General features: G+C 42.9%; 1 protein-coding gene across 1 annotated transcript in view; it reads right to left on the reverse strand.

Annotated features, from left to right (window-relative positions):
- LOC124553940 (dnaJ homolog subfamily C member 11) overlaps window positions 1-27787 on the reverse strand; it is a 128503-nt gene that overhangs the window by 18255 nt on the left and 82461 nt on the right. The window contains exons 7-9 of the mRNA XM_047127958.1: window positions 26540-26747; window positions 17020-17136; window positions 11013-11204 (exon numbers count right to left, since the gene is read on the reverse strand). Of these exons, the coding sequence (XP_046983914.1) occupies window positions 11013-11204; window positions 17020-17136; window positions 26540-26747 (517 nt within the window). The remainder of the gene's footprint in view (window positions 1-11012; window positions 11205-17019; window positions 17137-26539; window positions 26748-27787) is intronic.

The raw sequence follows: 27787 nt of genomic DNA on the forward strand, positions 1-27787 counted from the left end.
GATTGGCCCACACAACAGAAGAGGGAGTGGAACTGTTATAAGAATTAGTGAACGAAATCCAGCTTTTCTGCTATCCTGAAGAACGTAACTACGCTGTGTGGCATCTGTTTATAATGAATTACACCGTGGGATCACACTAAAAAATGCGGAGAACACGTCTCCGTGGGAGAATTGCGTCGCGTCACGCCTCAGTCCACCACAGAACTGGGACACGGCTCTGTAAAGAGGAAGTGCGAGAGATGGAATGTTCCATGGTGGTAAGGGTAACATTTTTAACATAATACTCTATCTGGTAATCACAACTCGGGAAACGTCGTTCGTCGAAGGTCGCCACGGAGGAGTTATGCCTACTGTCGTGGGAGTCGGCAAACGGATAGCACAGGGGAAACGGTCACTCGAGTACATGTCAGACATAACGGACCACTCGAGACGACGGGCAAGCTGTGCGGTGCAGAGGGATAGGTCCAAATGGAAGTAGGTATGCATAGAGTCTGAAAGGAACACAGTTGCTGCTGCATTAAGGCAGAAGAGTTAAGTCGATTAAGGTCAGCCACGAGGGCACCTCTCTGACAAGTTCTGGAAGAATGCCGAACAGGATAGTGCACATTAAAGTCACCGAGCAGCACAAACGGGTGAGGTAGCTGCCCAATGAGCTGGAGGGAGTCTGCCCCGGTGACATCGTATGACGGAGGGAGAAGGTTAAGTGAGGAAGGAAAAGGCGAACTGCAACAGCTGGAAGACTGGTAGTCAGGGAGATGGCTCGACTTTGAACATCATCCTGTATGAGCGACACGACTCCCACACGAGACGAAATGCCATCCTCGGGCAGAGGGCGGGGGGGTCAAAATGGACCGGGAAGAAATGCAAGAGCTTAAAGCGGTCTTGAGACTGCAATTTTGTTTCCTTAAGGCAGAGAACAAGTAGATGCTGCAATTCTAAGAGCAGCTGTAACTGCTCTCTATCGGATCGAAGACCGTGAATGTACCATCGGACGAGAGTCGTGACGAAAAAATGAAGGGGTGTCATCTCGGCGGCTTCAAAGACTCACTGCTACTGAGCACAGAGACAGGAGGATCCTACTCCACAAGGTCCACAGGAGCGTCGGCATTCTCCTTCTGTCGGCCTGCGAAGTACGGGGCAAAGGAACGGTCGGAGGTGCGTACCGCAGACAAGGACTCCTTCCAACTGGGTGCCCCCATCTTAGGAGATTGTTCACCCCTCCCGAACACCTGACAGAAGGACCAATCAGCAATTTGGGAATCGCTCCTCCCTGGGCCTGGCCTGTACCAGGCGGTACGTGCGAACCTACCTGTCGACCCAGGACTGGGAATTACGCGTGACCCAGTCACCTATTGATCATCAGATGCACAGGCCGGCCTTCAGGAGCGCACGAGGAGGAGGAGGAGGAGGAGGAAGAAGAAGAGGAAGAATAATAAGAGAAGAACCTCAAATGCCAAAGTGGAGGAAGGATAGGAGAAGGCGAATGCAGAAAGAAAAAGGGAATGAATGACAGTGGAGAGTATACTAATATTGACTACCAAAAATGCAGAATACATTTCCAAAAACAGTCCAGACATGTTCCCCAGGGGAAGGGAAATAGAATAGCAACAGGACGGACATGCAGCACGAAAGGGAGGGGGGGAGGCATTAATTTTAGGTTTTCTTACGGTAAGAAAGTTTTATAAAATAATAATATGTCGATGCATAAGTTCGTAGTATTTTTCCACGTTTTTAATAAACAAAAGAGATATATGTAACAGAGACTTTAGTCATCAATAATATATTATCCTTCACTGTTTACAACACTGCCAATGCTGGGCTAACTTTTCTCTTCTGTGACTTGAGAAATCGTGTGGTTTTGAGGCAAAGTATTTGCCGAGCCACGTTCGGAGCACATTTTCATCCAGAAAGGAAGTTCCTTGACGATTGCTCGATTGAGAGCAGAAAAGGCGAAAATCTCTGGGCGTGAGATCAGGTGAATAAGGTGAGTGCAGAATGACTTCCGAACCCAACTGCCGTACATTGCTTTTTGTTAGTCTAGCAGAATGTGGGCGGGCGTTATCACGGGTAGCACCACTTCACGCTGTCGTCGTCCTCTGACTGTGTCTGTGAGACGTCTCAGTCATTGACAATAAACATCAGCAGTTATGGTTACACCTCTGGGAAGCAAAACAAACCATTGCTGTTTCACCAGATGCATAAAATTTTGTTTTGTGGATGCTGCTTTGTTTGGTCTCTACCTTTAATTTCTTTTCCTTCTGTTAGCATAAAGACACCACTTATCACCACCAGTGGTGACACAGGATAGGAATGGTTAGTGCTGTTCACGAGTGAACTAATGACGATCGAGCACAGATGCACATATGGCGACCCATTGATTTCTGTGATTTTGGCTTAGAGCATGCGGTACCCATACCAAATCTGAACTTCCCCAGTATGTTCAAATGTCACACAATGGTGCAATGACCACGGTTAATTACATTTGCCAGTTCTCTAGTATGCTCACACGGAGCATCGTGAATTAACGTGTTCAAACAATCTTCATCAAACACTGGCCATCTACCTAAATGTGGAGAGTCAGTAATGTCAAAATGATTCTCCTTAAAACGAGTAAACCATTATGCTCTCTCCATTGACATTATCCCCATACACGGTGCAAATGTTTCTGGCTTCATCCACTGCTGTCACCCCCCTATTGATCTCAAACAGAAGAACATGTCACAAATTTTCTAATTTCTCCACTTGGCACTATTTTCTAGTGTCCACAGTTCCACTCACTATCTCTGAATGACAAAATAGCAACAATTTAACTGAAACAGCAAAAGTTAATGACAAATAAAAAATGAAAATCGATAAATAAACCCATATGACCTGGAATACCAATGTGCAAGACAAAAATACAAACTTATGCATCAATGTAATATTATTAGAGAGGGAGAGAGGTACGTTCAGTTTTGAGTTTTGAGATGTGGATTGGCCAGATACAGAATTTGGCCACATTAAATCCAGAAATTTTCTCATAAATATTAGAGGTGTAAAACCATCCTGTAATGTCATAATCTATAAATGAGCAAGTGTACAATTAATTTCTTTTTAATCCTAATAATTAAATGGAACTAAAACAGTCTTGAAAGCTGTTATTTATACACTGTGTAAAAAACAGTGCACCCAAACTTTTGGGAAACAATCTTCACACACACACACACACACACACACACAGACAGAGAGAGAGAGAGAGAGAGAGAGAGAGAGAGAGAGAGAATAAAATACGTCATATCAATATGGGTTTGAAAATGCTATGTTTCCATGTTAGAACTCATTTCATATTGCTCTTCACATAATCACATGAATCCAGGATCAATGGAGAAACTTACTGTGCTTTTTCAGAAAATCCCCCACGTTCCTGTTAGAATGTGCGCCTTTACAATTTCGACAGAACATATATTTTGTGCATGACGGACCTCTGTTTCTATGTGAACATTTGTCAGCTTCTAAATAACATATTCTATGACGGATGGATAGGTAAAGGGGGACTTACCCCTCGGCCGATACTCTCTCCAGATCTAAACCCACACAGTGCATCAGAGACTTGATGTAATGGTGAGTTGACACGTATCCTTGGTAACATTCTGAACATTTCATTTACGGAAGTGTTTCACACTGTGCTGAAACTTTCTTTTCCTGTGAGTTTCCCAGGACTAATATATTGAAGAGTTGTAGAAACTGAGCTCTAACTTGGAAATAAAATGTTTCCAGACCCATGACCATATATGTATTGTTTTCCTCTACATGTGAGGAGGGTTTCCTGAAAGTCTGGCCATACATTCCTTACACACTATATGTAGGTGATATCCTACACACAAGGTGGGTGGGAAATGTGGGAAATAACTATGGAAATAACTATGTTTTGAAATTGACATACTTTTCATCTTTGCAAAGTTATTTATTTGAAATTACTACATTACATACACTGTTATATGGGGATATGATTGCAAATGTTGACAGTGTGTAACGGTTCACCTAATTTGTTTCTTCATTTGTTGTCCTCAGTGTCGACATACTGCATTGCTAGACCAGCTACAAAATAGGGTTTGTAATTTGGACACTGACTACTGTAAATAATGTAGCCGACAGAGGCACAGTTGCGTTTCACAGCAGCTTACTTTCACTTTTCACAACCGCCCCATATACACATTTAATATGGCCAGTGCACTATTATTGTAACTTCCCATAAGCCTCATTAATAGTTAGCAGGCAAACATCCACATACTGCTACAGTAGTTTACTGCTGAACATCTGTGAGCAGTAAAAGCCTAACCACACAGTTCACAGTTTTTTCGGAATAATCAGGTACGTATGGAACAGACACTGTCATTGCTTCAACACACGGCCTATTGGAGTAACACTGTTAAGTTGATGCATTGTTGTCGTTCTAACTGACACAGGTTCCTCGTCTGAAACTCAGCCGTGAACTGACTCCCCCGTGACCAAAAATCGGACCCTTATAAATCATCACAATAATAGGTACTGAAACTTCACGTAGTTCGATGTTTAACTTACATAAATAACAATTAAAACATAACTCATTAAATTAACTGAATACATCGAAACATTGGATCTTTTTAACAGTTTCTTCTACTGCAACAGTTAGGCTGAATTATTTGATTAAAACATGAAATTAACAAATATAAGTGCACAAACAATACTTTGGGCAAAACTGTGAATTACTTTGGAATTAATTAAGGGCTGGCTTTGCTAATATATTTTCGAATAGAGCCAAATAGATACTTTAAGGTTACTAGCATTTCGTCTTCCAAATGTTTACAATTATTACAGGATTTATATTTCTTTATCAGTCAATTTAAGTTACGAAACAATAACTGATTTCACCCTATAACAAAGGATACTAACTAGGAATAGTCAAAATAAACTAGAAAATCAATTACATACCGAAAACTAAGCACAAAATTAGAGTGGGTGTAAAAGTCTTTAAAACTGAGGGCCAAATTTTCTCTTATATGGAAATGCAGATTACATTTACATACGTTACTGGTCATTAGTTAAAAAAAAAAAAAAAAATTTAAGGAGGCAGATGGCAAAACAAGAGGCGACATAAAAAATATCCCAGCTCGCTTCGTCACAAGTCCATTAAATCTCAATGTAGGCGTCTGTGACGTCGACCAATCTCCTCGAACGAACTGGAACGGAAGCCACAGCTTTCTGGAGGAAGTTGTGTGGGATGTTGGTTTTTTAACAAAAACAATAATTTTAAACTAGGTGTGTCTCTTTTGTCATAGGTGTTGAATGAAACCTTGAAAATGATGTAGCAATCATTAATTTTGGTTAAGTAAAATGCGAGATGCAGTGTACCGAGGAAAAAGATTATTATATACACGATGGAAAACGCAGCACTGATAGTTTTTCACAGTTAGCTGAGGAACATTCAGTTACACTGCAGTATGCAAAATACTCTCCTAAAGTTCAGGGATTTCTGAAATACACTAACTGATGATGATGATGATGACGACGACGATTGGTTTGTGGGGCGCTCAACTGTGCAGTCATCAGCACCCGTACAAAGTCCAAATTTTTGCACAGTTCAATTTGTACACAGTTGAATCTAGCCACTGTTACGAATGATGATGATGACAAATCGAACACCCAGTCCCCGCGCAGAGAAAATCCCCAACCAAGCTGGGAATCGAACCCAGGACCCCGTGATCCAGAGGCAGCAATGTTAGTCACTGGACCACGAGCTACGGACATACACTAACTGATGTAAAGTGCAGTGACAGAGAGAGCACTGAAACTGTGAAAAACTGAACACTTCCAGTTTACATCATCCTTTCACCAGTGTGCGGTGTGACTGCCTCGAGCAGCACTGCAGGATGCACTTCAGCAAGGGGGATACCACCTCTTGCTCTGATACTGCTTGCAAAGCAAATAATATTTTTTCCTTTTTCTTCTTCTTGTACATACTAAATACATGAACTGTGGGTGTATGACATATCCAAACCCCACTATTATCCAGGATATAATTTACACGTAACGGATAATAACTGTAAAAATATTTCATGTAGAAACACTGTCTAACACACTGATTGCTACTCCACAAGAGCTGGTTAGATCATCTTGCTGAAGCTGTAGCCTTTATGTGGAACACCTGGTTGCTCAGAAGACACAGATGCCAGTTGAGCATTAATGTAAATTGATGACATTTTCAGCAACATCTCTAAAATCATATTCATATAACAGCAGTCTGAACACTGTCCCTGAACATCACTAGCATCAAAATATTCATGGGCCTCTACTGGGGAGATGGTGCACCTGTGTCATTTTTTTTTCTTTTACACATAAAAAAATTTCTTTTTATCTCTTCTTTAAAAAAACTTTTTGTAGCCTTTACGTGACATATTTTAATGTGCGCTGCATCATCAAATTACTCATTTTGGTCAGTGAGCTACATAAATTAACAGAGTTACTATTTCATTGACCAAATTCAACTAATAAATATATTTTTTTCTATTTCATGTTGGCATTACTAAGTACTAGAGTGATGGAAATGCTCTGCATAAAGCAATAGAGCTGATAGACACTGGCAGACTCTTTGAAACTAGATGTGAAGTATCCCAACAAACACTGCTAACAATGTTTCAAGAACAGGCTTGAATGATGACTCCAGGAACATACTAAAACCCCCTAACATATTGTTCACACAGGGATTGTGAGGACAAGATGAGAATAATTACATCATGCAGAGAGGATTTCAAACAATCATTCTTCCCAAGCTTCGTACATGAACAGAAAAGAAAGAAACCTTAACAGTCGGTACCATGGCACGTACTCTGTGTCACGCACTTTGCGGTGGTTTGCAGAGTACGGACATATTTGTAGATCTAATGCCCGTTCCTTAATTATTCGTCTAATTACGTTTACAAATATGCCTCTTAGAGAGCTTTCCCAAACAATTTCAAATGTGATCATTTATATTTCATTTTTATCAGCTGTCAGGTAGTAAAGACAAGTATTTACAGTAAATTACTGCAAAAAGGAAGTCTTACTTCCAAAGTCAAACAATGGAAAGCCCACGTTGGAATATCAATAATTGGAATATCAATAATATGAAAAGGATAGGTTGCGCAGATTGCACCTCACCATAAAGAAGACAAGTCAAGTTGCAGACAGGTGCAACAAAAAGACTGCTACACACTGAGCATTCGGCCAAAGCAATCTGCAGAAAATTCAGAGTGTGACCATGTTTCTATCAGCATTACTACATACCTCGCGTCTAATATAAGTACTGGCCAAAATTCTATCTGTCAATCAGTACAAAATCCCACCTCTGTAGTCGAGGTCACTGATACAGACCTGTGTGGTGGCATCGACTTCGGTGAGCCAGTTCGAATCCCGGTTGTGGAAAATTTCACTGCCAGTATTTAGCTGGCAGAGGAAGGAGAGGTGGTGATCACCAGCCTCTGCACCAATTTCCTGGCTTACATTCCAAACCTCTGCTCAGTCTCCGAAGTGAGGCCACACGACACTGTCGACGGTGAACTGTCTGTCTGACAGGGACGTTAAGCTCAGTGGCCCCACTAGTGCCATTTGAGAGCAGTAGGATGTGTGCTGGAATTCCCTCTCCCTTCCCTTCATTCGTAACAACACAAACCCAGCAGCACAATGTACAAGCAGCCACCACAGTCATCCTCAGAACACAGATACTGGATTTACCCCTGAATATAAGACAAATCTGAATATTAGATGACCCCTTTATTTTAAGAAGCTCCTTAAGAAAAAGCTTATTTTTAACATATTCCGAGTAATCAGAATTACAAACTGTTTTATTGACAAAGTATCTGCCAAAACATTAAAATTACGCCTATTCTAAACTTATGGCATTTATTGATTGTTTACATTAATTTTTGGACTGTTTCCTTTTCTATCTTTTTTGCTTTTTAACTTTGTTGTCTGTGGTATCACTATTTTAAATAATAATAATAATAATAATAATAATAATAATAATAATAACCACCACCACCTGCTGCCCCCCCCCCCCCCCCCAACAGCACAGCTGTGAAATTTGTGTGTTTGTTGTCACAAATATTTGGCTGTTACCATATCTTAGGTTGTTGTTACAGTGGGACCTGAGAACATATCTCCTTTTTTCCCAAATACATATCAGATTTTGCTTCTACACTGACGTGATAATGTTACAATGTTTCTTGCTTTCAAACATATCACCTGCCCGCCACTCTCTCACTAGCTGCAAAGAACCAGCAGCCGACACACACCCTCTTCCGTTCCTGTCATAGGACACAGTGAGCTCCGACAATATTGCAGCGAGAAACACAGAAGTATTCCACTGGTCCGTATCTAAACTTTTATGACCTCCTGCAGTAATGAATACTATTGTTGAGTATTTGTCCAGTTGTAAAGTCACTTCGATTGTGACTACAAATGACAAACTACAAAAGCAATCTGCAGTTTAAATGTGGCAGATAGCCATAATAAGCCACAACACGAGGTACAGACTAACACAGTTGGCAGCACGACAGATTTGCTGGTCGCTCTCTGCTCCCCTCCCTACTCTCCTCTAGGTCTCGGCCGAGCTGACGCCACTGTTAGCCTTCCGACCCTTCTGTAGTGCTGAGCTCGAGCAACTGTGAATTACAGACTGCAGTATCTTCTAATGTGGAGCTCATATCTAAAAACTAATACACAAATGAAAGACAATAATTACGATTCACTCCATTCACAAACTTTCACTCGTCCTGCGATCTAGAGACATCCGTCAGTACTCTCTCCACAGTGGCTCTTGCCACTGTGCTTTATTCTTGGTAGAACAATTATAATTGGTTTAATGCAATATTTCCTTTGTTAGACACTTCATTCTGGATTTATTTTCCTTCTCGTTTCAAGTGAACATTGCCATTATGTTCTAAAGATGATTAAAAGCCAGTAATATTTTTACCTGGTATTGTAATATGTGAACAGTGACCAAATTTCTCATTTGCAATCCACTTAGTAAATTACTACGGTCTCTCATAACCAAATAAAATATTGGTCTGGATCCTGAATTAACTGATGTTTTTTTAAGAACAACCTTCACTTAAAAACCGGCAGCATTAATGTCTGTATACGGTATACGTACATGTATAAGAATGTTTATTGCGAACCTGTTCAAACACAACAAAAGTTTGAAAGAGGATAGAATTTAATGCTATTTCCTCCTGTGTTTCACAAAATTATCAAATTATAATCAGAGTGGTAGACTCGTGCAGTGATTTCTGATAGTTTCTCGCTTATCTCTCGCAATAGTGCTGTGCAAGCCAATGTCATGTGATTGTTTGAGCAAAGTCAATACTGAATACAGGGAAATCTTGAGCCTGTCGGAACACGAGTACCGTTTCCCAATCCCACCCTTCCGAATTCTTCAAAATAAATCAGCACACGGCCTCAATACTGAAGCTTCATCTCTAAGTGTAAGATCACCCCCACAAATGTGAAACTACCCTTATATTCTTTAAAAAACTACGTAAAAATGTTGACATCTGCAACAATAGTTTAATCTGTGAATATAAGGTGAACCTGAATCTTTTGTATGACAAATTTGGGAAAAAAAACTCGTCTTACCCTGAAGCAACAAAGAAACTGGTTTAGGCATTAGTATTCGAATACAGAGATATGTAAACAGGCAGAATATGGCGCTGCAGTCAACAACGCCTACATAAGACACCAAGTGTCTGGCGCAGTTGGTGAATCGGTTATTGCCGCTACAATGGCAGGTTATCAAGATTTAAGCGAGTTTGAACTTTGTGTTATAGATGGCACACAAACGATGGGACACAGCATCTCCAAGGTGGCTATGAGTTGGGGATTTACCCGTAAGATCATTTCACGAGTGTACCATAAATATCAGGAAGCTGGTAAAACATCAAATCTCCGACATCGCTGCGGACAGAAAAAGATCCTGCAAGAACAGGACCAATGACGACTGATGAGAATCCTTCAACATGAAAGAACTGCAACACTTCCGCAAATTGCAGCAGATTTCAATGCTGGACCATCAACAAGTGTCAGTGTGCAAACCATTCAACAAAACATTATCTGTATGGGTTTTTGAAGTCTAAGGCCCACTCCTGCACCCTCGATGACTGCACAACACAAAGCTTTACGCCTCGCCTGGGCCCATCATCACTGGCATTGAACTGTTGACAACTGGAAACATGTCGCCCGGTTGGACGAGCAGGCATGTCAGCAGGCAACTGTTCAAGCTGGTGGAGACTCTGTAATGGTAGGTGGGGCATTTGCAGTTGGAGTGGTATGGGGTCCCTGATACGTCTAGATATGACTGACAGGTGACATGTACGTAAGCATCCTGTCTGATTACCTGCATCCATTCATGTGCATTCCCATGGACTTGGGCAATTCCAGCCAGACAATGTGACACACCCCACATGTCCAGAACTGCTACAGAGTGGCTACAGGAATACTCTTCTCCATTTAAACAATTCTGCTAGTCACCAAACACCCCAAACATGAAGATTATTGAGCATATCTGGGATGCCTTGCAACGTGCTGTTCACAAGATATCTCCACCCCCTCGTATTCTTACGGATTCATGGACAGCTGTGCAGGATTCACGGTGTCAATTCCTCCGGCACTACTTCAGACATTAGTCGAGTCCGTGCCACATCATACTGTGGCACTTCTGTGTGTTCATGGGGACCCTACACGATATTAGGCAGGTGTACCAGTTTCTTTGGCTCTTCAGTGTGTAATTGGGTAAATAGGGTACACACTAGACACTTCACAACAGGTCGAAGGGAGGCAATGGCAGACCACCTCCAGTACAACCTCACAATGAGCGGTGGTGCCAAATTACAACGTCTACATCCCTACATTAATTTCCTAAGTACGGGACTCCTACAACCTGACCTGAATCAGTTTAATGCCCCCGTCTTGTGATCCCCTATGAGATTCCTCACAACTTCCGTCCACTCGCACAGACTCACCTGGCCTTGTTCGCCTCCCGTTGGCGCTCCTTCTCCCGCTGGGCGGCACCCCGTGCGATCGGGTCGACGACCAGCTTCTTGACGACTGCCCAGATGACGATCGGTGTGACGGTGGCGTAGAAGATGGGCGCCGGCAGCACCTCCTCGCACAGGTGTATGGGCATGACGTACGTCTGCGAACCGCGGCCCAGCCTGGGGAGAATTCGCAGTCACAGATACAGATGTGTACAGCTACTGGTACAAATGACATCTAAATTTTTTTAAGAGAAAAATCTGTTCTTGACACTGCATAACATGGTTCAGGAATACAAAGTGTATGTTTCCTAGATTTCCAGAAAACGTTTGGACACAGTGCCCAACTGCAAATTAATAATAAAGCTCTAAACATGTGCCATAAGTTGTCAGGTATGTGAGTGGCTTAAAGACTTCCTAAGTAACAAAACTCAGTACACTGTCCTGGGTGGAGACTGTTCATTAAAGACAAGTGCGTAAGGGAGGTCTGGTAAGAAAAGCAACAAAAATATTTGTTTTGTAAACAACACACCTTACTTCTTTATAGAGTCTCCTCTGAGGTGTATACACTGTCAACCAATCCTCCAACTTTTTCATCCCTCTGGAAAAACAGGTTCTGTCAAACTCTGCAAAATACTCGTTGCCTGCAACTGTCACATCCTCATTAGATGAAAATATCTTGGCAACAAGCCAAAGTTTAACGTTAGGGATCAGAACAGGAAAAACTCACTAGAGGCCAAGTCTGGCAAACAAGGTGGACGAGGAGTCAAATTTGTGCCACTGTTATCGCTGATGCGTGGGATGATGCATTATTCTGGTGAAATAGCACTTTTTAACATGCCAACCTTGATCATTTGTCAGCCAACATAAGTTTCAAATGATCCCACACTGAATCATAATACGATCCAGTTAAGGTTCTGCCTTTTTCCAAGAAATCTGTGAGCGTTACTCCTTGCAACTCACAAAAAGACAGTGGCCATCACCTTAACAGCTCACAAAGTGGTCTTTGGCTTTTTCGGTTCATTTCCACCAGCCTTTGTCCACTGTTTTGACTGCCGCATTGACTATGGAGTGTAATGATGGATTTCTTCGTAGTCAATTCTCTGTGCACGATACTAGGTGCTCGCTCAGTTGAAATGCCAACAATCTCATCGATCACACGAATTTTTATATAGCGGTCTTGCATTACCGTACCATAGGTTTTGCCAACAGCTGGTGACTTCAGCTGCACACCGAGAACATGCTTCAAGATCTGTGGTTGTTCAACCGTGTTTAAATTGATTAATACAAAAATAAATGTTCTCCAATGAGAGTGCAGAGTCCATGTGAAATTCCTGAAGTACAGTTTTGATATGTGCAGTAGTCAAACACTTCAAATGAATATGTTCTATAACAGCATGAAACTCTGTTTGCCCCATTTTCAATCACAGTCAACAAACTTTAAACAATTCAGACGGCTATCGTCAATGAACTGTATGTCGCACATTTTCAAAATGTCTCTATACGCTCCTCGGAATACTCAAACTTTCCAACCGTGAAGGTGCAACAAAAATGTTCTCTTCTTTCATGGAAATTTATCAGACTCATATCACTGTCATATTGGCAGCAGTGTTCCAGGGAAGTGTGATAAGACCACTTTTGTCCTCTATACACATGCACGACAGGACAGACTGCAGTTTGCAGCTGTTCACTGAGGGCACTGAAGTGTACGGGAAGTGTCGTCACTGAGTGACTGTAGGAGGATACGCGACTACTTGGACAGAATTTCTATGTGGTGTGATGAATGACAGCTAGCTCTAAATGTAGAAAAATGTAAACTAATGTAGATGAGTACAAAAAACACTTTGTAATGTTTGAATATAGCACCAGTGGTGTGCTGCTTGACACAGTCACATCGATTAAATACCTAGGTGTAACGCGATACGAAATGGAATGAGCGTGTATCGTTGGTGGTGGGAAAGGAGTGTGGCAGACTTGTGTTTATTGGGAGAATTCTAGGAGAGTATAGCTCATCTGTAAAGGAGACTGTGTACAGAAAAGTCTCAACCCATTTGCATGTACTGCTGAAGTATTTGCAATCCCCGCCAATTCAGATTAAAGGAAGCAATTCAGAGGCTTGCTGTTAGATTTGTTACCAGAAGGTTCAATCAGTGTGTAATTATTACGGAAATGCTCACTGAACTCGAATGGGAATCCCTGGGGGAGGTGGATACAATGCTCTTTTCATGAAATAGTGTTGAGAAAATTTAGAGGGAGAGCATTGACGGCTGACAGTGAAAAGATTCTACTGTCGTCAGTTCACGGGTCGCATTAGGACCACGAAGACGAGAGGCATTAGGGCTTGTACAGGACAATACACAAACCGTTTTTTCCCCTCACTCCATTTTCGAGAGGAACAGGAACGACCGGCAGCATGTAAGGTACCCACTGCCGTGCACCGTAAGGCGGATTGCAGAGTATCTTTGTAGAGATATAATATTTTGCACTGCATGTGCAGAAATGGTGGGCTGAGCTTCATCTCAAACCGACACGAGACCCTACATTGGTAGAAATGTTATGAGGTAAATCCAAACTATGAGTTTCTTTACTGTATTAAATCTTTAAACTGTTGGTAATTATAAGCATATAAGACTCTTACGATTTGTTTTTTTAAATAAATAGCTTTCCTACTTTTTAAATTGTCTGAACCGTGCAAGGAGTTAAAGTATCTAAGTGAAATATGTAGTGTGACAAGAGATTGAAGCATTCACAGTCCTGCACTTCGCAAGTGATTTCATGTTACAAGACTTACGAGGGCTATGCCGAAAGTTTTTAGTAGCCCGTAAATCGTAAGGCGGAGGACAATGGGGTTGTTTTCATTCGAAAGAGTGATGTTTTTCAACCTCGGGACGTGTGCGCGCAGCCCCTGTCTAGCGACGAACCCCCACAGGCAGTGCTGAGTCAGAGACGGTGCAGGACGGAACTTTCAAGCTGTGACTTTCGTGCCACGATTTTTTACGGTTATAAAAAGGGTTTAAGTGCTGAAGAATGCCATTCTCCTTTGCTGCATGTTTTTGGTGAAGCTTCGCCTTCTAGGGCCACAGTTGGAAATTGGTTTCGCGAGTTTTCGAGGGGTCGGCAATCGATTGAAGATGAACCTCGTCCCGGTTGGCCGGCAACGGCTGTGACTCCTGAAAACATTGATGCTGTGAGGAAAATGATCAAAGGAGATCCACATCTTACATTTTGCGGCATTGAAGGGACCCTAAATATTGGATCGACAGCAGCACAGACCGTCGTTTGTAGTCACTTAGGCCTTACTAAGAGATGTGCCTGTCGGGTGCCACATTCCCTGACAGAAAGCCAAAAGGAGGCGAGAGTGGACTGGTGTCGTTTCGTGCTCAAAAAATTCAATGGAGGGAAGTCCTGAGACACCTACAATATCGTCACAGGTGATGAAATGTGGGTCTACCATTATGACCCTGAAATGAAGAGAGAGTCTTCTGTGTGCTGCTTTCCAGGGGAGGAACCACCCACAAAAGTTTGTCGAAGTCGGAGCTCTGGAAAAAAGGTGGTGGCAACTTTTTTCACAAGGGTCAGGCATCTCACCTATGTGACCTCACATACATGTTGTACAGTCAATGCCGAATGGTACGTGAACAGTTTTCTTCCAAAAGTCATCGCCACATGGGAGTCACAGCATCCAAAGCCCAAGAGTGGGCACCTCCTGCTGCATCACGACAATGCATCTGCGCACAGGGCTGCCAGAAGAATGGACTTTCTGGAGAAGAAAAAAGTGCGAGTGTTGCCCCATCTTCCCTATTCACCTGACCTGGCCCCCTGTGACTTCTTTCTGTTCCTTAAGATTAAGGAAAAAATTTGAGGGCAGCAGTTTTCATCAGATGAAGAGGCCATTGCAGCGTACAAGAGTGCACTAAGTGACATCCCAAAAAAAGCTAGGACTGACACATTTTCTAAGTGGTTTCAGAGAATGGAAAAATGTATACATGCTAATGGAGAGTATTTTGAACAGTTGTAAACATTTTCTGCACATAATTCTTTTTTCACACATTCTGCTAAAAACTTTTGGCATAGCCCTCTTAATAGTAATATACAGGGCGTTTCAAAATTACACCGACAAACTTCGAGGGGACATAGAAACTGTCTCGAGAACAAAATGAGGATAGAAACCAGTGTCTGGCAGTATCATCTGACGACGCTACATAGTGTCGAAGTTATAGGCACTGACACCTGTGTCTCTTCTACAGCACGCTTTCTCCATTTTTAGAGGATGATGTATGGACCAATACAAGAAAAAATGTCCAGTAGACATGCATACCTTAAGAGCTACTAGTACTTTTTCATCTTCACTACTGTGAAACACACATCGTATATCGGACAAGTGTTCATAGCTCCTTAGGTAAGCATTTTAGTGCCCACGTCTACTGGACATCTTTTTCTTTTTTTTTGGCCCATACAACCACCTCTGAATGTTGCCTACCCTACAATTTCAGCACCAACAATACTAGGATATGTAATCAGTCAGAAGCAGCATACTGATTTTTGCTTGTAACTTTCAAACTGTTCATTTCTGGACCAGGGTCCCTTACCTCAGATTGATAGTATTTACCCTTCCCCATTACCCCTGAAAATATGCACCATCATGGAATCACCCTGTATACACATACATTTATGTGAGCCAGTGCCTTTAACTTCGATGCCCTGAAGCACCATCGGACGACATTTCTGGACGCACATTCTTATTCTCATTTTGTTCCTCGAGACACCTTCTGCATACCCTCGAAGTTTGTCAGTGTAATTTTGATACACACTTTATGTTACAGGGATTTATAGTGTATTTCAATTACTCTTAGTTGCGTGTTACAACATAACGTCAAATGTATTCTTAATAAAGGTCTTTTTACTTCCATCTCGGGCCGAGCACACAAGTGATGCAACATTCTGACGGCATTATATTTCACTGCAGCAGCGATAGGCACTGAGGTGGCCACCGCCACAAATTTTGCGACAGCTGGCATTCACAACAAGAACTTGTCATTCAGAGATGCAGACATCTGAGTTCACTGTCTTAACTAAAATACAACTGCAAAAGTTAAAATAGCTAAGTGACTAAATTGTATCATGTAGTACGTCATACTAAAATCATTTACTAACCTTTCAGTTCCACTGGAGAACAGACATACTGATTTGTTATGTACGAAATACCTCACTGTGTGATAATGTCGCACTGAGAATGTGTACCTGAGGAAGATTTTGCACTGTCACTGAAAAAGTTTTAAATTAAAGTGATATTGAGGCCATTCATTGCTTAGGGTTTAGAGAAGCTTAAGGACAAGCAACGGTTACCGAAGTACAAAGTGCACCAAATTTATATGTCCGGCAAACTAAATCGAGAGAGGAAAAAGTGTCGTATCTCATTAAGGAAAGCTCTGGAGAGAAGGGTGAGAAGAATTGTGGTTCAAGTTGAAAAGAGTAGTTGACCATGCACTGGATAGATAAGTGTTTCGTGCAGCAGTTCACAGTGGGAGGGACCCTCAACGGTATACAGTGTCTTTAAGGTAACTTCTGAAGAAACGTAATAAAATAAGAGGAAACTTCTCTCGGAAGGAAAAATATAAGTGTCCCCTTCTCCCAGGCACTATTCAAGTGTGGCACGGACGAGGAATAGTCTGAAAGTGGTCCTACGAATGTGAAACTCCCTGGCAGATTAAAACTGTACCGGACTGGGACATGAACCTGGAACTTTTTCTTTTCACAGGCGAGTGCTCCACCAACTTCTGTGAAGTCTGGAAGGTTGGAAATAGGTTGCGAGTTGTGCTCGGGCAGCAGCACCTGCAAAGGGCGACGGACCTGTGTCCGACACAGTTCTCACCTGCCGGGAAGTTTCCTATCGGTGCAAGCTCCACTGCAGAGTGAAAATTTCATTCTGGAAATTCTATACGCGAATTGCAGTGTGGTCGCTCAGATCCAGAGGGAACAGATACGCAATACTCACTTGAGCTTGAGAGAGACGCCGACGGGCAGCCCGACGGTGACGGCGGCCGACACGCTGCTGTGCTCCGACACCTTCTTCTCGCAGCCCACCTCCACCAGAGCCCCGAACGTGCCGGCCCTGGAACCGAGCGACGCTACAGTACAGATTTTGGGGTCACGTCGATTTGGGGGGGAGGAGACCAAATAGTAAGGTTAATCGTGAAATATCTAACGAGATTCACACAGGACACTCACCGTAGTTTAATTTTGTTTAAAATATCTGGTAATTCTCATTTGACATTAAAAATTCTCTCTCTTCCTTACTGCAGCATTACAAACTCGTTTTAACTATCGAAAACTTCACGGTATCAAAAGCTCTTTGTTTTCCTAAGCCATTGGAAAGCTGTTTCCGTGGTGGGCTCTGCACGAGATGGTCCTGCATCATTTTCTGAATCTATAGTTTCTTTTGTTTCACTTTCTTGCAGTTCCTACTGCACGGTGTGGGCAGTTGTGTCCGTGCTACGAGTCAGTGCATGCACAGACTAGACATTACACACACATTTGCTCACGGTTGATAATCTAGATGATTGCAAATACGTATGACTGAGGTCCAGATAATTGAGTCTCCACTGTATTCATAAACAATTAGTTGTTTCACATTTAAATATGTTCATATTATATACATTTAGATTAACATTGAAGCATTTTATTTAAATTTCTGTAATTTCATTTTTATTAAGAGTTTCAAAGAAATACCAGCAATTACTAACAACAATGGTGTAAACTTATTGATTTTATACACTAGCGGCCATTAAAATTGCTACACCAAGAAGAAATGCAGATGATAAACAGGTATTCATTGTTCAAATATATTATACTAGAACTGACATGTGATTACATTTTAACGCAATTTGGGTGCATGGATCCTGAGAAATCAGTACCCAGAACAACTACCTCTGGCCGCAATAACGGCATTGATATGCCTGGGCATTGAGTCAAACAGAGGTGTACAGATGCAGCCGTCCATGCAGCTTCAAGAGTAGTGACTGGAGTATTGTGACAAGCCAGTTGCTCGGCCACCACTGACCAGACATTTTCAATTGGTGAGAGATCTGGAGAATATGCTGGCCAGGGCAGCAGTCAAACATTTTATGTATCCAGAAAGGTCCATACAGAACATGCAACATGCGGTTGTGCATTATCCTGCTAAAATGTAGGGTTTCACAGGGATCGAATGAAGGGTCGTAACACATCTGAAATGTAACGTCCACTGTTCAAAGTGCCGTCAATGTGAACAAGAGGTGACCGAGACGTGTAACCAATGGCACCCCATACCATCACACCGAGTGACATGCCAGTATGGCGATGAGGAATATACGCTTCCAATGCGTGTTCACCGTGATGTCGCCAAACACGGATGCAACCATCATGATGCTGTAAACAGAACCTGGATGCACCCGAAAAAATTACGTTTTGCCATTCGTGCACCCAGGTACGTCGCTGAGTACACCACCGCAAGTGCTCCTGCCTGTTACGCAGCGACAATGGTAACCGCAGCCATAGTCTCCAAGCTGATAGTCCATGCTGCTGCAAACGTCTTCGAACAGTTCGTGCAGATTGTTGTTGTCTTGCAAATGTCCCCATCTGCCGACTCAAGGATTGAGACGTGGCTGCACGATCCGTTACAGACATGCGGATAAGATGCCTGTCATCTCGACTGCTAGTGATACGAGGCCATTGGGATCCAGCACGGCATTCTGTATTACCCTCCTGAACCCATTGATTCCATATTCTGCTAACAGTCGTTGGATCTCGACCAATAAGTCAGAAATGTGATGGTACGCATTTCTCCTCCTTACACGAGGCATCATAACAACGTTTCACCAGGAAAGGCGGGTCACCTGCTGTTTGTGCATGAGAAATTGGTTGGAAACTCATGTCAGCATGTTGTAGGTGTCGCCACCGGCGCCAACCTAGTTTGAATGCTCTGAAAAGCTAATCATTTGCATATCACAGCATCTCCTTCCTGTCGGTTAAATTTCGTGTCTGTAGCATGTCATCTTCGTGGTGTAGCAATTTTAATGGCCAGTAGTGTATCATATCTCTGTTCTTCTTCATTGTGAACAGACTTGGTACAAGCGTAATTGTAAATTGACTGCCTGGATGGAAATGTGATGTCAAATGGGCACTCTAGGTGGAAGAGCTGCTGTAAATGGAGCTACCATGTTTTTGTATTACTGCTGAAGGCAGAGGTATCTTTTGTTATTCATTCAATGTGCGAAAATATTAGTGAATATAATTGTTTCAATGTTATGAAACTTTATTCCATCAAAAAACCACTGGCAGCAGACAGCGATACCACCAAAAAGATAACAAGCGCTATTTTATAACTCTAGATAAGGGCGGGGGATTTGATGCGACATCCTTTAAATAATGATCATCATCTTATTAGAAGACTAATCACTGAAAATTAAGCTCTGAAGCTGAAGGGTAATTGATGACTGTTTTTTGTCTAGGGTGTGTAATGAGCCACCCAAGTTTCATCTCCGGTCACAATACAGCTCAGGAAACCCTCACCTTCCAATTCGAGTCACTCAAGAAGCTTGCAGGTGCTACTGACAAGATTTTTCTTGTGGTGTTCAGTCAGCTTTGTTCTGACCCATCTTGCGCACAGTCTCCTATATGCCAACATGAGTGGCTAATATGAGAGTTCTGGAGAGTTGTGGAAACATCTCAGAAATTTTATCTACTGTCAATCGGCAGTCATCATGAACACTTTCCTCTATTTTTTGCACCAACTCGTCACTCAAAATGGAAGGTCTTCCACTCCTCTGTTCATCACAAACAATTGTTCTGCCTCTACTAAAATTCCCGCACCGCTTAAACACACACTTTATTTTGTAGCACATTCGGCAAAAATCATTTTGATCTGTGGAAATATTTTGGTAGGTGTTGCTACAAACGCGAGTAGGATGTGGATTACACTTGGTGGCATTTCTTTCAGACATCTTTCACGCAACTGGATATTACAGCGTGAGCTTACATATTACCGTGTTCCTTTGAGGCTCGCTCTGGTCAGAGAAGCTACCCCAAACCCTCACAGTGACCAACCCTTAAAAAAGCCTGTTACGGTTACAGTACATTTACTTTCCGAACATGCCTCGTATTTTGAAGATTTTGGAAGGGTTCGAGAATGAACAGTGACACCCAGTTTGGCTGAGAAATAGGACAAACCAGCAACCAAAATGAGTATGGTACCACTGGCATTTGACCAAAATTAGTTAGGTTTTGTGATACTGCCAGCACGGGAATGTACACTACATATTTCAGCTTTTTATGAATCTACCACATTTGAATAGAAGATTGCCTGGACACATTTGCAGCCACAATTGAATTGATGTTAAAATTGGACAATTACTCAAAAATAGTTTACATTTTTGCAGGAGCAGGTAAAAGTCCAGATGTGTTTCGTGCAGCAATGTTGTCAACACTCACTGCAGATACGACAGGAATGACAGGGAGTGTGTGAGCTGCTGGTTCTACGCAGCAAAAGAGAGAGCAGTGGGCAGACGACATGATTTGAAGCATGAGAAAGGAATACTGCCACATTCTCATGTCAATATCAATGCATAATCTGCTATGTATTCAGAAAAAAAAACAGCTACGTTCAGTCCCACTGTGATAACAACCTCGGAAATTGCAACATATTCAGAAAAAACAGCCAAATATTTGTGATGACACAGATTATAAATTTTATTGATTCTGGTATACATAAATACATGGTCTCTTTTCTTACCTCTTGCATGTTAGGTGAAACTATCATCCCAGATAATGATTTCAATGATTATTAAAATAGTGATACCACACACCACTGGTTAAATAGCATACAAAAAAGGAAGTGAAGATAAAAATTAATGTAAACCACTCCTAGTTGTTTACTCTATTACTCCTTTTCTTATCAAATGTGGAAAATCAAGTAACTGTGTAAGCTTAAGGATAGGTATAATGTAAGCTTTTTTAGGCAGATACTTTATATCAATAAAACAGTTCAGGAAGCCTATGGCTCAGTTGGTAGGAGGTCTCTATTTGAAATACTCAATGAACTGGGCCTAAATAGTAAAACCACAGCTCTAATTAAGCAAACATGACCAATCATTAATTCTAAAGCAAAATTCAGATGGGTGAAGTTTGGAAGAGTTTTGAGATCAAAACTGGAGTGAAGCAGGGAAGTGGTCATTCCACACAGCGCTTTAACCGTGTTCTAGGAAAAGTCACGGGGGAATGGAGATTGTCATTAGGAGAAAGGCAAATCAATGAGAGAGTCACATTGGGTTATGAAAGTGGCAACCTACAAATAGACTGCTTAGCATTTGCCGATGACCTAGCAATTAATGAAAACTAAACACTGAACTACTGAGAGAACTAACAAGTTCTAGTATCTAGGAGAAGTAACAGAACAAGACATTTCACAGAAAGAAGACATTAAAGCAAGAGTTAATAAGATGAAAATAACGTACTGTCTTACTATGGAAATAAGTACACTGTCCAGTCACTTAAATGTGACCACCTGTCAAAAGCTCGAATGACAACCTTCAGCAGTGTGGACCGCTGGGAGACGTGTAGGAAGAGTGGCAACGACGTTCTAGAAGATGCCGAGAGGTGTGTGAAACTGTGCAGTTTCCAGTGCTGTGGCGAGCTGTGCTACGTTTCTCAGCCCGATGGAGGTGGTCCCACTTACTTTAGACTGGGTTTAAACCCAGGTAGTTTGGTGACCAGGGAAGTACAGTTAACACATCCTGGTGCTCTTCAAAGGTGCGCATCACACAGAACTGTCCTTCCGGCAGATGCCACCGTGCCGGGGAAAATCAAACTGCTCGTAGGAGTGGATGTAGCCTCTGAGAATAGATACGTAATTGTGTCGATCCATCGTGCATTCCAGAATTAAGAGGTTACCTGAGGAATGCCACGTAAACATCCTCCATACCAGGGCTTCCCAACGTGTGGTCCGCGGACCCCTTAGGGGTCCGCCAGCTCTTTCTAGGGGGTCTGCGACCACCTTTCACCAAATCGTGTAAAATAAAGAGTAAAATTATTCAATAAAAGTGTGAAAATCAAATTCATCACTATTTTTTTCTTTTTCATTTGAAAAACAGACTTACTTTTACTTCAGGTCATATTCCCAAGCAGCCTTTGCGGTTCCTAGGTGAGAACGCATACATAGTTTAGTGCCGGAGAATGCGGCATCTCTGATCGACTGTTTCGCAACAATATGGGGGTCGTTTGTGTGCCGGCTCACGGCGCTAGATGCACTGAAACCTTTTACGCGGGGAGCGAGCTTTGTCGACCAACCACAGCACTCTCTGGCACGTATGCGGCCCCAGGCATCATTAAATGTTAAACTTGCTTTATCAATGCAGTGATTTTTGACCAGTTTATTACTTCTAACATGGATCGGTGCTGAATTCAGGATAATTGAAGAAGGGTGCAGTTTCTCCATCGCCTCCACAACAAGGGAAGTTTCCAGTTGAAATGAATGAGAAGGGAGGAAGACCAAAGGAAGAACAATCACAGGAACCTCCACAGCCGGATTTATTATGTGAAAACGCTGCAAGTACTCCATTGGTTGCAGTATCCTATGGCAGTGGAATAACCGAGAAGCGTAAGTACAATGAAAGCTAGTTAGAAATGGGCTTAATGGAGACAAAGGAGGGTAAAGCTCAATGTGTAATTTGTGCGCGAGTCCTTCCGAACAGTCCAATGGTTCCAGTTAAATTGCGCCGTCATTTTGAAGGTACTCACCCTGATTTCACAGCTAAAGACAACGATTTTTTCAAAAGGGAGAGTGCTGAACTACCTGCTTCTCAGCACTGCATGAAAACTCACGCAAGAACAATTAATGAAAATTCATTACAAGCTTCTTTCTCGATTAGTTATCGAGTGGCAAAAACAGGCAAAGCTCATACCATTGCAGAAAATCTCATAAAGCCGTGTGTTAATTATATTGGTTCTCGCATGCTAGACGAAAAGGCAGTAAAGCTTGTATCTCCGGTGCCATTATCAAACAGTACTGTCAAGAGACGCATTGTTGACGTGTCAAATGATGTGAAAGACACTTGTTTCTCGCACCCAACACAATAGATAGATGAATCCACTGATGTTGCAGGATTAGCGATTTTATTGGCTTTTGTCTGTTATGAATATTCTGGATATTTTGAGAAGGACCTCTTATTGTGCAGACCACTACCTGCCAACACAACAGGTGCTGAAATATTGCGTCTACTGGGTGATTTTTTAAGGACTAACGAAGATACGAGGTCTAATTGCATAGACGTGTGCACAGATGGCACATAAGCTATGACTGGTCCTACAGTCGGACAATAACGAAAGTAAAAGAAAACGCCAACAACTGCAGCAGTAGTCATTGTGCCCTCCACAGATACGCTTTAGCTACGAAACAAATGCCCGTTTTGTTCAAGAAAGTTTTAGACGAATCCATTCAAATCATTAACTACATAAAATCAAGGCCGTTGAAGACAAGACTTTTCACAATACTGTGTGAAGATATGGGAAGCCTTCATCGTTCCCTGCTTCTCCACACGGAAAAGTCTTAGCTTTCCTTTTGGAGCATAACATCAAATTAGCAGACCTTATTAATGACGAAAGTTGGCAGTGCACACTTGCCTATTTGTCAGATATTTTCTCCAAAATGAACGAAATGAATATTTCACTCCAAGGGCAAAGTCAAACATAGGTCACTGTTATCGACAAAGTTCGAGCATTCAAGAGGAAAATCAATTTTTTGGCAGAGAGTGTCGAGGAGGGGGAGGGTCGAGTGTTTTCCTCTTCTCAAGGAGTTTTTGAAAAACAAAACATTGGCACTTGGGAAGAATTTGTTTCATCAAATCCTGGAACATCTCCAAAGCTTAATGTCATTGTTGGAGCATTATTTCCCAACAGCCGAAGATGAGAAGCTGCAGAAATACGAATGGGTGGTCAGCCCATTCACTGTATCCAAAAAGCTGAACATTCTATCATCAAATCAATATGAGTTGTTGATAGAAATTGCCACAGACCCTACCTTGAAATCAGTTTTGACATTGACGGTTACTCACACTTTTGCATCCATTAGGATAACAAGAAATACTACCCCTTTGCTGAAAAGGCAAAATGTGTACTTCTTCCGTTCACCACAACATACATGTGTGAATCTGGATTCTCGATCTAAGCTGCCCACAAAACTAACTACTGAAGCTGTCTAGATGCGGAACGAGACATCCGTCTCCAGTTGTCAAGAACTGAACCCAACTTTTCAAAATTGTGTCAGCAGAAGCACCCTCAATCATCACATTAGAATTCCCTTATTATTCCTACAGACTCATCTATAGTAAAGAAGATAGCATTTTTCTTCGTAGATGCTCAGTGAACGTACCTGAACTATTACTCTGTAGATATTTTGTTTCTGTCTTCTATCATTTACAAAATAATTATTAATTGAATGCTGTTGGCATTGATATTTTTGTTACGAAAATTAAAAGGATCTCTAAAGCTAATTTCTTTTCTTTATAATATATTCCGTCCTCTCAGTTTAAAATATGGCCTGCCTATATTTAAATTACAATTACTTGCTATTACTCTGACACTATATTGCGACAACTGGCTGCGAGCGTAAACAAATGAGGACTTTTCACGTGCCACCGTGTAAAACGTAAACCTCCTCTGCCAGAATTGTTTCCTTTGAGAAAAAAAGTCTTACGTTCTGTGAAATGCTTTGTCTTCTTATATAGAAATAAGAGAGTCTGTTTGTTTGTTTTCCTAATCTGTTTACAGTCGAGGCTGATTGCCACGATATAGTGTCCAAGTAGTAGTTGAAGATGTCAGCTGTGGCTAAACTGTTGCCACGCCGCCTGCCAGTTGCCAGCTACCAACTGACAGTGACACTGTTGCAACGCCGCCAGCTAGCTGCCGGCTATGGACTGACAGCTGCCGTTCAGTAGATACACAAAGACGTAAAAATAACTAGACTTTCCGAGCTGTTTACATGGGCCCGAAAATCGATTGTGGAACTGGAAAATGGCTTTATAAAAGCAGATTTCCAGAATCGATTTTGAAGTGTTTACCTGACCAACCAAAAGCGGAACTGGGACATCAGCTTACGAAATCCGGTTTTGGAAACGCACGTAAACTGGGTGAATGTATTCCCACACATTGCACAGCAGATGTCACAATAGTCCTTTAAAGGCAATTCCTTGGTCTCTTTTCTTTCGTGATGTGTTTGTATCCCGAATCATGGGTCTGCCTCTTTTCTTCACAGCCGAGCAGTCTAGGGCGCCATATTGTCGTGGATTGCGCGGCCGCTCCTGCCGGAGGTTCAAGTCCTCCCTCGGGCGCACACACACACACACACACACACACACACACACACACACACACACGACTGTTACGAAATATGCATCCTCCTTACACAACAGTACCCAAACAATAGAAGTGAACAGACCACAAGCGGCAGCTTGTCAACAGCGAACAGTTTGGACGTGACATTGATTGATTGCTCTTGGAGGAAGGCAGCTCCAACGTGTGAAATGTCAATTACCAAGTAATTTTAATCAGGCTATAGTGTGTTGAACAAAGGGAGTAAATCCATTAGTAATCCACTAGTTTGGATACAGTGGGAATTCAAATTGGATTGTTAATTTCAAGTTGTATTCATTCATTTCTAAACCAAAGACTACTGATACTTTGTGGGGGGGCGGGTCATTGGGAACGTGGCACTTGCATTAAGAAGCCTTCAGTTCCCATGGGTTTCACTCTGAAATTTAAAGTTACTGTGCTCTTGCCTGACTAGGGGTCCGCCATGTTCCTTCTTACGGCCTGGATCCTTCTGGGAACTGTTGCGAGGTCTTTCCTTTCAGACTTTTTGTACTGCACACGCCAGTGGCCATCTGTCCGATGCAGCACAAAACGGGACTGATATGAGAAGGCCACCAGTCACCAGTCAGTGGACTTCCAAATGTAATATTGGCAAGCAAACTCCAGCCTTTGTTGCTGCCAGCAGTCAGCACAGGTGCAAAAACCAGGCAACTACTGTGGAGACCCATACACAGCAACATTCGCTGAACAGTCATTGAGGAGAAACTGTTTGCAGTTCCTTGCTTAATCTAGGCGGTTGGGAGGAGGAGGAGCAGATGATGAAGGAGAAGAAAATAAATTGCAATTTTGATTAGTCAGAATATCTTATAAGTAAAATTTTCTCAAGGTGCCTGAGGACAGGGGGACAAAATGAGAGAGAGAGAGAGAGAGAGAGAGAGAGAGAGAGAGAGAGAGAGAGAGAGAATTGTCTTATATTCAGGGTCACATTATATTCCAGTAAATACAGTATCTCTGTAGCCAAACACGCTGTAAATTACGTGTAAATCTGACATCTGTTGCACGCTACTTTCACGATGACAGAATTATAACAGCCGGCAGTACCCGTAAGCGAATGCGGTACGCCTCTGGAGGAACTCGACACATTTTTACGTGGCAGTGAGCTGCAGCGAACGCACCTGGCAGCGGCCCTCAGCTTCATCTCGCGCTCCTCCATCTTGCGGCTGTAGCTGGCACCCAGGTACGAGTGCGGCACACCGAACTGCAGCGTGCACGAGGCATGCGACTCGGGCGTGTCGCGCACCACCGTCGTCGACATGGCCGACTGCGGGCCCACTCGCCATGTCAGGTAGCCCACGGTGTGCCGGTCCAGCTGCGTCGCGAGGGCTGCGCGGTCGCACGGGGCGTAAAGTAAGAGCATCGTGATTTTGTACTCGGGGGTAGCTCGTAACAGAGTGAGAAGTGTTGACTGCACAGTAGCTCACAATAAGGACCAGCCAGAACATTACGACCACCGACCTACTGTCGATATAAACCCGTCAGGGCGATAGGAACGTCACTTGGCGAGGAACGACTGCTAGCCAGACGCGTGCACGGTGCGTGTAGTATCGGAGAGCATGTCGTCAGTGTGTAGAAGGGGGAAGGTGTGCAATCCGAATTTGACCGACGGCAGACTGACGGCCCAGAGGCTCGGCACGGGCGTTTCGGAAACTGTGCCACCTGTCAGGTGTCCGAGGTGTGCTACGACGAGTGCCTTCGACACGTGGCGAAACCGGGCGAAATTACGTCCAGAGGTTGTGGGGTCAGGCGGCACCCCTAAACACAGGTGTCACACATAGTAGGCTGGGCAGAATGGTAAGACGAGACAGGAGACAAACTGTGCCGGAAATAACATCGGGTTTCAATGCTGGGCAGAGTACAAGTGTGTCCGAGCACACAGTAACCGAAAATGCCTAACGACGGGCCTCCGCAGCCGACAACACGTGCGTGTGCCGACGATAACACTACGACACGGGCAACTACGAAACGGGCACGTGACCGTCGGCAATGGACACTGGCAGAGTGTCGCACGGTCTGACGAACCCCGATACCTTCTCCGTCGTACCAATGTGACGGCGCAAATTCGTTGTCTTCGAGGGGAAGAGCTCCGACACCTGTACTGTGGGACACAGGCAAACTGGCGGCACCCCCCTTATGCTACGGAGAACATTCACATCTGCGGATCTAGTGGAGCTCACGCGAAGCGCCTCGACTACCGAAGAGTATCGTGCACTGGTTGCAGACAATGTACACTCCTTCCTGGCAATTACGTTTCCCGACGGCAGTGGCATTTTTCAACAAGATAATGAGCCACGTCACACGGCCAAGAGTGTGATGGAGTGGTTCAACGGACACAGTGGTGACTTCCATGTGATGCGCTGGCCTCC

This window comes from Schistocerca americana, chromosome 11 (assembly GCF_021461395.2).
Source record: "Schistocerca americana isolate TAMUIC-IGC-003095 chromosome 11, iqSchAmer2.1, whole genome shotgun sequence".
Taxonomy (NCBI): Eukaryota; Metazoa; Arthropoda; class Insecta; order Orthoptera; family Acrididae; genus Schistocerca; species Schistocerca americana.